Source organism: Porites lutea, chromosome 4, assembly GCF_958299795.1.
Source record: "Porites lutea chromosome 4, jaPorLute2.1, whole genome shotgun sequence".
NCBI classification, from domain to species: Eukaryota; Metazoa; Cnidaria; class Anthozoa; order Scleractinia; family Poritidae; genus Porites; species Porites lutea.
Genome location: NC_133204.1, coordinates 34,160,163 through 34,172,662, shown reverse-complemented (window position 1 = coordinate 34,172,662; position 12,500 = coordinate 34,160,163). Strand labels below are relative to the sequence as shown.

The 12,500-nt window shown below is 38.3% G+C and overlaps 3 protein-coding genes across 4 annotated transcripts in view; 2 read left to right on the top strand and 1 right to left on the bottom strand.

Moving 5' to 3' along the window:
* LOC140933374 (uncharacterized) overlaps positions 1–12,500 on the top strand; it is a 223,496-nt gene that overhangs the window by 180,510 nt on the left and 30,486 nt on the right. The gene's annotated exons all lie outside the window — the stretch shown is intronic.
* Positions 5,207–9,057, bottom strand: LOC140932991 (uncharacterized). Its single transcript, XM_073382498.1, has 3 exons — positions 9,031–9,057; positions 7,208–7,232; positions 5,207–6,501 (listed from the first exon to the last, which is right to left on the bottom strand). Exons 1-3 carry the CDS (start codon positions 9,055–9,057, stop codon positions 5,423–5,425), a joined length of 1,131 nt encoding a protein of 376 aa, XP_073238599.1. The 3' UTR covers positions 5,207–5,422.
* Positions 10,080–12,500, top strand: part of LOC140932989 (uncharacterized) — an 8,306-nt gene continuing 5,885 nt past the window's right edge. Inside the window, exon 1 of the mRNA XM_073382496.1 lies at positions 10,080–10,701. Coding sequence (XP_073238597.1) covers positions 10,080–10,701 — 622 coding nt within the window. The remainder of the gene's footprint in view (positions 10,702–12,500) is intronic.

Genomic DNA, 12,500 nt, shown 5'->3' with positions numbered 1-12,500 from the left:
TATAATTTTACCCTCGATAACTCGAACCATGTTTTGAGCCCTTAATAAGTCGGGAAAAAAGCCGTGTACTGGCGTCCGAAACATTAGTTCCAACATTGAATTTTGGATTTCCTATTAAAAATTGTTTTGTACCTTACTCTCGGCTATTTTCTTCGAGCTCCCGATAACTCGAACTTTTTGCGAAATTCCTTGAAGGTTCGAGTTATCGGGAGTCGACTGTATATCTTGAACACGTGAATCACAATTAATTTTTCGTCGAAAACAACTCAACGTGAAATTATCCGATGCAACGTTTTATATAGGGGAAAATACATTATGAAGAATTTTATCAGTCTTGATGTCCCTTTTCTTAGATTCCCACGTATAAATGATTACGCGAGTTGAAACAAGCTACAAGTACACAGACGTTTTTATGCTGGCTGTCTCGGCCGTGTTTTGCTTAACAGACCTTAACAATTCCATTCCTAATGGTAGCCTAATAGTGGCCACGGAAAAACGGCGAAAAAATACAAATGTATCTTTGCGAAATCTAAAGAACTAAATACTACTTTGTAGAACGTTTGCCAAATGAAAGAGGTTTCATAAGAGATTTGAATTGCTAGTAAACTATAGGATCTCTTCCTAAGATTTAAAAGTTAGATTGACAAATAATCTTGCCATAACACAGTGATAATATGATCTAGGTGTGTATAATTCAGTACAGAGAAAGTTAACTCGCCTTTTCTCCAACAGTTCCATCACGTCCGTCGCGGCCATCTCTTCGTGAAGAATGCATTTAAACGCAGGAAAGGCATTAATCCACACATGACAATTTGGGTCCTTTGGTATCACTTGGTTTTGATGTTTATATTTATTTGCATCACTGTTTTTAGCACTTAAGCTATCCAGCGTATAAAATGAAGCTTTTATGAGCAGATCATTCAACAAAAACTTCAGAATATTCTTTAGAGTTTTCAGTTATGACACTACAAAAAACCAAATAATTGTATGCACTTCTGCAAAAAATCAAATTTTGATATTTTTATTACGATTGTGGAATTTGTAACTCGCTGTTCAATAGTAGTTTTATTTCTTCCCAAGTCAGTTTTGCACTCCACGAAAATTGATCACTGCAGTATCCTTTTTCCTTCAGTGTTATCATAAACACGAATCTAGGGGCAACTTTTAGATATCTGAACCCAAACAATAGTACGATTTCTTTGATTGTAACTTCTCTTTTGCAGTTTTTACTTTGCATTAAAATCGCGGATTTGTTAGTGTTCGGCCTGAAGGAATTGGCACGTCGATAAATGTAAATAAAATTTCCACCTCAAACTAGATCACCATTCATTCCATTTTTTCAATCTTTTCTGGCTCTAAGAAGACTACGAAGTGGCTATACTAAACACTACATTTGAGTCAGTAACGATTCATAACACTGGAGAACTTACCATCTCTTCCCCATCCAAACAGTGAAACAGTTTTACAGTTGTTTTGGCTTCCGGCAGATTCGCTCGCCTGTTTGATTATAATCATTGAATAAAATAAAGAAGATATAAGGCAACGTTGCTAAAAATTAGACAACTTTCAGTTCCAGACTACAGAAAATACGGTAAAGGAAATAAACGGCGACAAGAGTACCGGCCAGGTTTTCGAAAATAAAGTACCCTCGGCTTACATTTTTAGAAGATTTCCTTTCCGACGTTCCGAACGAACCGACCAAGAAAATGGTCAAAGCCAGCAGGAAGATCAATCGAAACATTTTCTACTATTTTTCAGTGGTTCAGCGGCTCAGACGTAAACTGAAGAAAGTGTCAAGTGTATAAAGGGACAATATTTTTTAAACAATGTTAGCATAATTAGGACATGAATAAACGCGATACCATCCTTTGCTCATTCTGTTTGTCGGACGAACTAAATTCATTGTTAAACAGATCTTCCATTCACGCCAGGGTTCAAAATTAAAACTTTACTCTGAACAACCTCAAAAACCTGGTTCGCCTGCTATGTTATCGTGGATTAAAATCTCTGTCCTCAATCCCCTTTAAATGTCTTCTTATTCTTTTATCAAATATTATCCTTGAGCAAATGGTTGGCCTCGCATTTACCATTTTTCAATCATATTTTTAAAAGGCACTCATGCAGGAAGTTTATATATACTATTGAAAGCCGCTGCATTTATGAACAAACAAGCGAAAGTCTCGAACTCAGTCGCGGAGTCTGTGTCGAACTCGGACTGACTTGAAAATAAAAAAATAAATGGCAAACTAAAGTGCCTCTATTGAAAATGAATATTTCAGTTTAGTTGTCGGCAATTTGCAGCTCCTAAACAAATGAACTGTAATCCATGAAATTCTATTCAAATTTGAACTGATGTATTGTTCACCTCGATCTGCTTTCAGAAACTCGGTGGAAAGTCGATAAACTGTTCTTTGGACTTGAATGAATAATACTCGGAATTTGATTTAGTACACGGCTAAGCTGAAATGAGAAGTGCGAGGGTAAAAAGAATCCTAAACTCACGAATTTTTTGACCGGAAGTAAATTCGCTCGTTGCCATGTGAACGTCCTCCTTTCTTTATATTCAGTTTCTCATTGTTTCTTGTTATGGCGTCTACACTGCATGCCGTTAACAGAAGAACAAACTAATATTTCGGTATGATAATTTTGAAACATGCTGGATCATTATCGTACACCATTTCCACTATCAGAACGACCACTTACTGCTATTGCGAAAAAAAGTTATGGAAAACTATATTTTGCAAAGGTAGAGGGTTGCAAGACAGAGAACGGAGAGGGGAATACGTGTCGACCAACGGGAGGTGGGAGGGTATGTTGGGAGTTGCTGCGTCCCTGTTGCCAGTGGTATGCAAACAGATGCAACAACTCCAAGCAATGTTGGGACCTGCAGTGCATCGTGGGAAGGGTATGACCTAAAACTTTTGAGACAATGTGTAATGCGAGTGTGTGGCTTCAACAATGTTGGAAGAGCTGCGCAAACGGATCCAAAATTGTTGCGCTACGCTTCGACGATCACGAAACGAAAGAAATGTTAAGAGATGTTGGCTCAAAAGTTTGACCGGTTTCAAACTTTGCGCACGCGCAACCACATGCAACAAGGTGTACAAACGGATGCAACATGTATCATCTAACAATGTTGGGAGTTGTTGGCCAGGAAAGTTGTGTCCTTTTGCACAGGGCTTTACTTGGCAAAAAAGAAGGAAAAAACGGGTAACTGGCTTAAATAGGCAAGAAGACTCTCCCGAGACTTCCAGCCGATTGTCTGTAATGCCCTGGGGTGCAAAGAGGATGCCAGCATAGCGCGCAGGCAAAAAACGAAAAAAACAAGTGAAAATATTACCTTATGGTGCACGCGCTTGGTAGGTAAAAGTAGTCACAGACTAGTTCTCACTTAAGCCCCGCGCAAACAAACGGACAACATTGTTCGCCAACAACTCTCAACATTGAAAGGATGAAAGTTGGTAAATTTTAAGCTCGGTGAAACAAATGTGAAAATGAATTAATCAATGTCACGAGCGTGGGACAAAGAAAAAATCTGAGGCCCCGACGGGATTTGAACCTATGACCTCCCAAACTCCAGGGGGAGGGGTGGGGGGCGCCCTATCCACTTGAGCTACAAAGAGCTCATGGAGAGTGAGGCCATATACTAGGTTCATATTTGACACGCGCTCCGCGTACTGCAAGGATCAGCAAGGTCGCCGTCGTACTGTGTGGTGACGATGCGCGGATCGTCGCCCTTGTACCGTCTGCGACGTCATCAACTTTTGCGCTCAAAGACACTTTTGTAGGAGCAAGAAATCTTTCAAACCATGCCAAGGCTTCAAGCAGACCTCTTTTTGCAAATTTGAAAATTCTTGATGTTTTTAGTATCTACTCTGTCCAAGTAAGTTCTTTCATGTACCTATATCATAATGATGCTTTACCTATTCTTTAACTAAAATCTGTCATACTGGAAATCAGATTCATCAATATTCAACCAGATACTCTGACTTTTACCGACCTCAGACCTGTAGAGCAAATATTAAAAAAAATTCCATCCTGTCTCAAGGTCCTAGAATATGGAATTCACTACCGAACAACATTAAAAACGCCCCAACTTTTAATATATTCAAGCGTGTGATCAGACCATTTTTAAGGGTCAGACAGGATGCAACCTAAATACCTTAAACACAATTAAATGCTTAAAATACACGTTTTTTTCTTTATTTTTAAACGCCGCCTAGTATTTAAATTGCCGGGAGGGGAATCTCTGTTCCTCATAAGCTCGTTGGCTTCTCAGAGATTTGCGCGCCACAGTCACTCCTTCCAAGCTGTATGCTAATTTTAAATGTAATGTTAATTAACCTTAATTTATTATCTTTTTCATTTTACTTGTAATTTATTCTCTGTGGCAATATAATAAAATAAAAATAAAATAAAAAGCCATAACGATTAAGTCAAGGAGGCCGGATAAAAAGACAAAAAATATATAAAGTTGAGCCGAAAATGGTGATGAAAATCTTCCACTAACTGCCTGCACTTCCTTCCTTCTAATCCCGTAAGTCTTGAGTTCTCCAAAACGTTTCCCACGGAAATGAAGCCTGGTAAATTGCCAGGACCAAAAACACTGAACAAGAAAAAAGAAAAAAGAGGGGAGGAGGGAAAGCGAAAGGTGAAAATGTCACGACTATTTAACCCAAAATATCGAAATCTTCCTTTCTGCAAACACCCGTGCTTCCGAAGCCGATAGAAGGCGTAAAGTGTTCGACCTGTAGACGACGTTCCTGGCAGTTTTGGCTCTTTATAGGCAGACAGTGAGCAGACAACGGCTCGTCTAGCCTCAAAACGCCTATATTCCAGACTAGTTAGGCTGGTTTTAAAAATCTGAGCGCTCGAATACTTCTTGTATCTAATTGGCAATGTGTAAAACGACGGTTATTAAAATGATGCCATTTCTGAGTGCTTTAGTCGACATTGCTACGTTCATCGATCGGCCAAAAAAAACTCGCGTTACTTGCATAAGAAATCACCATTCAAAGCCTATACATTCTTTAACTATTCTTTCCGTTTGCTGATTGCTCAAGCTGTGCTCATTATAATACATTACGTTGAGAGTAGACAGAAATACAAGCTATGCCACAGATTAATTTTTGTAGAATTTTCGTTCAAAAAAAGTACACAACCTCTTAGGATTCCAAGCACATCTTTATTACAACTAATCGCCGCGATAATAAAGCACATTTGTTTTCTAAAATTTCACTATATCAACCAAAATATTGACGTTATTGTATCAGTCCCTTCCTATAAAAACCCCTTCTCAACGAATAGACAGTATTACGCTTATAAAGTTGCTGTTATTACTTAGATTAGCAATTGAAATGTTTTAGTTCTTCACTACACAAAATATCTTCTTTGCTTGGACCTGACCTTATGGCCTCCTGCTCTATACCCACTTGTACAGGGCGCTGTTTATGTTGTGCTTTTTGCCATTGTAGTAGTTTGCCACTGCAAGGTAAGTATGACCTTTGTACTCAAATGACGTCATACCAAAAGCCCCGTGGGTTGGAATCTCTTGGTATTTGATGAACTGCGCTCCAGAGGCCTGGTACACAACTGACGTGGTGTTGTGCTTCTGACCATCACCATGGTGATTAGCCACACCAAGGTAGGTTTGACCGCAGATCACAAATGGACACCACGCCATGGCTCCTCGAGTAGGAATGGACTGGAACAGGACAAACTTGTTACCATTCCACTTGTAAATGAAAGAATCGGTGTTGTACTTACTTCCAGAGTAGTGGTTGGCAAAAGCGAGAAACGTGTGACCGTTGACGTTGAAAGACTTCACATCTCTCGCTCCGTAAGTCTGAAGAGACTGCAGCTTAACAAAGTGACCTCCTGACCATTTAAACACAGTGGACTGAACAGAATGCTTGTGTTGGGAGTTGTAATAGTTTGCAAAAGCGATGAATGTGTCACCGTTTATCTCAAACGCCGTACATCCGGAGGCACCTTCAGTTGATATGTCTTGAAATCTGTTAAACTTGCCGCTGCTGCATTTGTAGATAACTGACTTTGTGGATCTGGTACTTCCGTCATAGTAGTTGGCTACTGCGAGATACCTTTCCCCAAGTATCTTGAAATAGGTAAAGTGACTTGCTCCGTTTGTTGACAATTTCTGAAAGTCTACAAACAGCGTTCCATTCCATTGATAGACTGTAGAGTCCAGCCGGTATGTTCCATCGTAATGATTAGCTACAGCAAGGAAATGTTTGTTAGCAATAGAAAAGTACTCCAGGCCATACGCTCCTCTTGTCTGCAGGGTCTGGTACAAAGACAATCTTTCAGTTGAGTTATCCATCTTGTAGATCATGGAACCTGTCTTGTGTTTTTTAATGTCCCCAAGATAGTTGGCAAAAGCAAGAAACAAGCTTCCATCAATGGTGAAATGTTCCACATCTACTGCTCCTCGGGTTGGAAGATCTTGAACTTTCTCAAAGAAGTGGAATCCAATAGAGCAATCTTCCACAAGAAAAAAATGATTAAAATCTTTGTTATCAAGCAATAGACCTTGTCACGGTTTTCGACGCCATCTTGACGAGTAGGCAAACGCGTGAGAAATTACAGTGTTTGTATGAGAATCCAATGTCGAATAATTTCCTTAGAACGGCTGTTCTGAAAAAAATATGATTTGTAAACTAAAGCTTCACTCCTAAGGATTCTCCTGAAAAAATTTGAGGGCGTTACATGCACTAGAAGACCTAGAACCACTTTTTAAAATTTTTGTATACATTTGTCTGTAAGAAAGTCCCGGGAAAATTACAGACAAATATATGGAAAATCTAAAGCAAGTCTCTGAAGAAATTTACGCACAGGTACGCCCCCCAAATTTTTTAGGACAATCCTTTGCTTTGTAGCTTTAGTTTACAACTGATATTTCTTTCAGAACAGCCGTTTTACGGAAATTATGCGACATTAGATTCTCATACAAACACTGTAATTTCTCACGCGTTTGCCTACTCGTCAAGATGGCGTCGAAAACCGTGACAAGGTCTATTAAACTAAAAAAACAACTAGAATATATCGACAAATAAGGTGAAAAGGTACATGTAACTCTTTTTACTGTGAAGGAGTCACGTATTCATGAAATTAAAATTCGGTAGCTCTTCTTTCCAATGAATCAATGTACATGTACATCGTAGACAACAGTAATAAATATTGCTCATACCGGCTACACAGCACTTCGATTTGCCCTAAAAGGCAAAATAAAAACAACAAAGAACAATTTAAGAGCGGCTTTCCGTAAATATCGACCCACGCTCGGCACAAGCTCATAATTTGATTTCGCTCATTTTTGGCTCATCAACAATCCTTAATGAGTAATGAAACATGCTGTAGTTAGTTTTCCCAAATAACGTGTTCTTTTGTTAAAATTCGAGAAAACTCATTTTGCCCGTTCGGAGCTCAACATCCACTTCCGGTAAAGCGAAATTTTACACAAATTTCATTGACGTCGTACGTCAAACTACAACGATTTGGCAGTCTTTGAAGAACACGAATAGTTTTATTACCCTTTCTTCCTTATAAAACGATACATTTGTGAAAGCGGGAATATTTATGTGGCCAAAAAGGTATTGTTAAAAATAGGCCCTATTGGCAATTTTTACCGTCGAAAATTATGGGGATAAAATAATGCAAATTTTAACCGCGCGCCATTACTTAGAATTTAGCAAATTAACCCTCTACGGCATTACTAGGTCCCAATCTATTAGAAAATCGAAACAAATCTCTGGGCAAACGATTTTAAGTAGCCCACAAGACCTCGAGTAAATTGCATGGTTAAAAATAGCGTGACACGACCCGTCACGGCAGTGTTACCTATAGATACGCTTTAAACAATTTACTTAAAGGCAGATTAAAAGCCAGTTCGAAATTAAATCTTTCAATAGACCTATTATTCTAATTGATAGCAGCATTTTCTTCAGATACAACATATAGCGTCCCCGGGATAGCGTAACACACTTTCATGTTCAGTTTCAGACTAGCGATTTCCCTCAAAAAATGGTATATAAACAGAAAAAATCTAAACTAAAACCGTTTACTGAACGAATTTTTGCATTGCAGGATATTTACGAATTAAATAATCGCCAAGCAATGCCAATTGGCTTATAAAAACTAATTTCCTTGGAGCAATTAAATATTTTCGACTAAGTATTGGTGCAATAGTTCTTCGAAGTTTTTACCCTTGCGGGCTCTCAAAACCGAAAAAGCTACGTGGATGCCAAAGAGGAGCCTATATACTTGTATGACAGCGTGTATGACAACGTGTATGACTCTATATATGACCCATTAAAACAAACTAAGAAGGCACTTTTGTGCTTTGCCAGGCTTACCATTAACTCAGTTTTAGGTTGTTTTCGACGTTACGTTTCAGTGGAAGATTCTTGAAACAAATGGAACGTCTGAAAAGGCATTCCTGTTTTCCTGGTTGGAAAATTCCAGACGGAAATTCGGATTTCATGTCTTCAAACCTTTTTTGAATATTACTTTCAGGATTTCGAGGCCGTTTTTCGTTAAACGAAACTGACTTAGGCAAATGGTAAACGCGATTACCGAACAGAATCAAAATTCATCAGTCCTGAATTCTGTTCACCATTTGCCCAAACCGTGAAGCGACCAGTTTACCCGTGTAGATAGTAGAAAAGCCTTGTGTCCAAAAGCCCGCGATACAGCTTCCTCTCATCGCTATCTGCCGCTAGGGACATTTCGTCAAAGAGCGGTGAGGCGGGTGTATGGCAGAATATGCGTTATATATCATAGTAGATCGTAGCAATGCGGACAGATCGTTGCAATATCTCTAATTACTTTTTAAGAGACACCAACAGCAAACTCGCTATTCCTCTACCCCAGACAAATGTTAAAAAAATAGTTTTTTCTGGGGCAGTTCTTTGGAAATGGCCTTCCCATTGACCAGCGGCAGGCGAAGTCTCTTAGGGTTTTGCCTTAGGGCTGGCTGTAAACAATTCTTCCGGAGATCTACACGGTACTTACGTAGTAGACTAAGGCTCGCAGTCTCATTCCGGTTTTGTAACAAAGACAAAGGTAATATAATAATAATAATAATAATAATAATAATAATAATAATAATAATTTTTTATTATTTTTTATTTTTATTTATTTTTTATTTTTTTAATTTTTTTTTTTAATAATAATACTTTATTAAACTCTTCTCAAATTGAAAATTAAGTACAAATTTAGTATAACTATAGTTAAAAAAAAGACTTCTTGGTGGTCTGGTGGTTTTCAACAGAGCAAATGTAAACAACTGTCTATAAACTAAAAAAAAAGAAAATTTCTATGTTCATCCCAATGATAAAATATAATAGTTATTAAATTTTACTATTTACAGATTCAAGAATATGAAATATTTAAATACATACCCTATGTACATTCTTCTTGTGTACGAAAGAGAATTGTCGTAAAATGACTATCTAAAGACTACTAATAACAATTATAAAAAGCATCAAAAAGTTAATTAAAAAATATAAAAACTATTTAAAAATAATAATTCAAACTGATAAAAAGTTACTACTTAAATTCTTGGTTGCGCACTTTCCGATGTAATGTCAATGTCAGATATATTGGCTGCTTTTCTCTTGCTCCTGGTTCCTCTGAGACACAGCAAGGCTGATCGTAGGATGGCAAAGGATACTTTCGCCGTTATCCAAGATATGGTTGTAGCGTAATCATCTCCTTTCTTTAACGCAAGTAGCTCTGCGAGGCGGCTATGGAATCTCTTGCATTCATCGGCCATTCCACCTGTGCTTGTAAAGACTAATGGTGTGAATGTCCCTTGCTCCACTTCCACAACCCGCCTGCTGTATTGCCTCTTCTTCTCATTTTCATGTAGTTGGAATATCAGTCAATAATAATAATAATAATAATAATAATAATAATAATAATAATAATAATAAGTGGCAAGGAAAGTTATTCCGTATCAGATGGGAAGATGAGAGCCTAAGCATAACCAGCTTTGCTTTGCTTTGCTTTGCACATGGTTAAAAGGTTGGGCTACATGCCCTACATATACTTTTGCGGGCATGTTTGAACTGTATGAGCAGTTGTTACCTACGAAGCTCTACACAAAGGAGAAGACGCAAACCTCCACCGATGGCGAAGTCCTATGCAGGTTATGTGGGAAGGTAGCAGCTGAAAGCGTTGAGCAAGTATTGGCTGGATGTTCCTCCCTGGGACAAACCAAGTACCTATACAGGCATAATGCAGCTTTGAAGATTCTGTTTTTTGAGCTCCTGCGAGAGCATGGGTTAATAGAAGAGGTTGCACCATGGTACTCACCGGTGATGCCAAAACCAGCCTACCAGAATACCACTAGTGAGGCGTTTTGGGATATTCCCATCTGTGCAGGGCACAACGAAGTTAGAGCAAATCGGATCGACGCGCGACTTGTCTGCCACGAGAGGAAAGAAGTCTGCACAATTGAAATGTGCTGCCCATGGATTGAGAGTACAGCTAAGAAAGATGAGGAAAAGACATTCAAGTATGGGCCCATGATGTGGGAGCTGAAGCAGAGGTACATTGGTTACAGGGTTGAACAGTACAACGTAATAATTGACGTACTGGGTGGATACTCTAAACACCTAGAGAAGTCGGCGAGGAAGCTACTTGGAGCGAGAGCACGGGGCCGCTTGAGCGGATGCAGAAGTCAGTCATCTCAAACACTTTCAACATTGCCAGAGCATTTAAGATAAATACTTAGTTAGGGCGCTAAGGACTCCAGTTTTTAGGTTTTTTTTTTCCTCTAGAAATCCAGAAACACAAGTTTTCTGGTGTTTTTACTAACATTTTTTAGAGTATTAGAGTTTGATATTATTCTAAATAGGCTTTTACTATGAGATAACCATATTATGATGGCCTTGTTTAGGTATATAAAAGATAATGAGAGTATAAAAACTGAATAATTTTCTAAACAGGTTTCTAGAAGAGATAATTATATCATCATGTCTTGGCGTAGGTTTTACAGAGTATAGGAATTTAATAATATTCTACATTGGCTTTTTAAGTAGAGAGATTCATATCATTATGTATATTAGGATCGTATTAGGTTTCGCACCGACCTTTTTTTACTTTTACTTCTAAGTATAGCTTTTCAAATGGTGTAGGTTACGTTATGCGCCCTATACTACTCATAATGTGGACAGCATTCCAAAGTTTATACTGCGAGATGATAATAATAATAATAATAATAATAATAATAATAATAATAATAATAATAATTTACTATTTATTATTTATAAGTCGCAAAATAGCATTTAAATATGCGCAAAGGTAAGGTTTGGGGGCCTTGATTCTTAAAAAGGTTATACAATTCCAAGCGTCTTGAACATGGTAATGAAATGATTGGTTTTTGTCTTAAATAGAGTCAGGGTTTGAGCGCCTCAGGAGCATATATCCATTTTAATAAGTGCCTTTCAAGGGGCTTATCCCTAGTATTATATAGCATGGGGAAAGACATTTTAGAGGGTACAATGAATGTCTAAGTTTCATGGACTAAGGCTAGGGAGGATGAGGAAAGAAGGCTGCAGGAAAAGATAGAGTTCCTCAAGTCTGTCTTTCCTTTTTAGGCGTTCTCATTCATTCGTTACAAGATTCTTCTTAGGATTGGTATTATACTCTATTTTGTTTCCCTATTTTTTAGTTTTGTTTTTAGTTTTTGGTTTTTGGCGGAAAAGACCATGTTCTCTTTCCAAACGCTGTTTAAAGGAACTTTCAATCTTTTTACCTGTCATCTGCAGTTCGATCAGTATTACAGCTAGATTTTCCATACCGAGGACACTAAGGATAATCAGTGCAAAGTCTTTCAGACCACAAAAACAGCCCGTACTTTTTGCGTAGGCCAAGAACGCACGAATAGCCGAACGAATGGTCTGGAGCAAAACAAATGGTTACGTCAGGCGCGGATCTAGGATAAATACTGACCGATTTCCTAAACGAGCGCCAAAGGCACAAGCTTCTAGCGGGGGTCCGGGAGAAGGCTCCCCCAGGAAAAAAATTGGATTTTTACTCCTTAAAGTCCTCTTTCCTGGGTTTCCAAGTCATTCAGACAGAATGTTGGCCAGATGGTAACTTGGAACGTGTTTTTATTATTAAAAACATACAAGAGAAATTGAGCGCTCTTGAAACATATTAATTATGAAAATATGACCGATTTCCGTAAAACGGTGGAAACCGGTGTGGATCCGCGCCTGGTTACGTGACCCTCTTGTCTGGAGCAGGGGGGAGGAAGTGAGTGAAACTGGGGAGAGAAACGAAAAGTACGTCTAAAAATTCGATAGAAACTGACAAAGAAAAAAATGAAATTGAAACAAAGCAAAACAAAACAAAAAAGAAAAAATGACAGTTTCGCAGTCTAATTAAAAGCAGTTGAAAAGTTAGTACTACCAAATCCGTCCTGCTGATCAATAACAAACCGCCAAAAGTGCTCGACGCTCAAGTTGAATATA

What these genes read in the sequence shown, in the direction of transcription:
- LOC140932991 (XM_073382498.1), bottom strand. Translation starts at nt 9,057, where the DNA reads ATGAGACTGCGAGCCTTAGTCTACTAC. An exon ending in TGCGAGCCTTAGTCTACTAC is followed by an intron (nt 7,233 to 9,030) that starts GTAAGTACCGTG and finishes TTTGCCTTTTAG; the next exon opens with GGCAAATCGAAGTGCTGTGT. An exon ending in ATCGAAGTGCTGTGTAGCCG is followed by an intron (nt 6,502 to 7,207) that starts GTATGAGCAATA and finishes TTCTTGTGGAAG; the next exon opens with ATTGCTCTATTGGATTCCAC.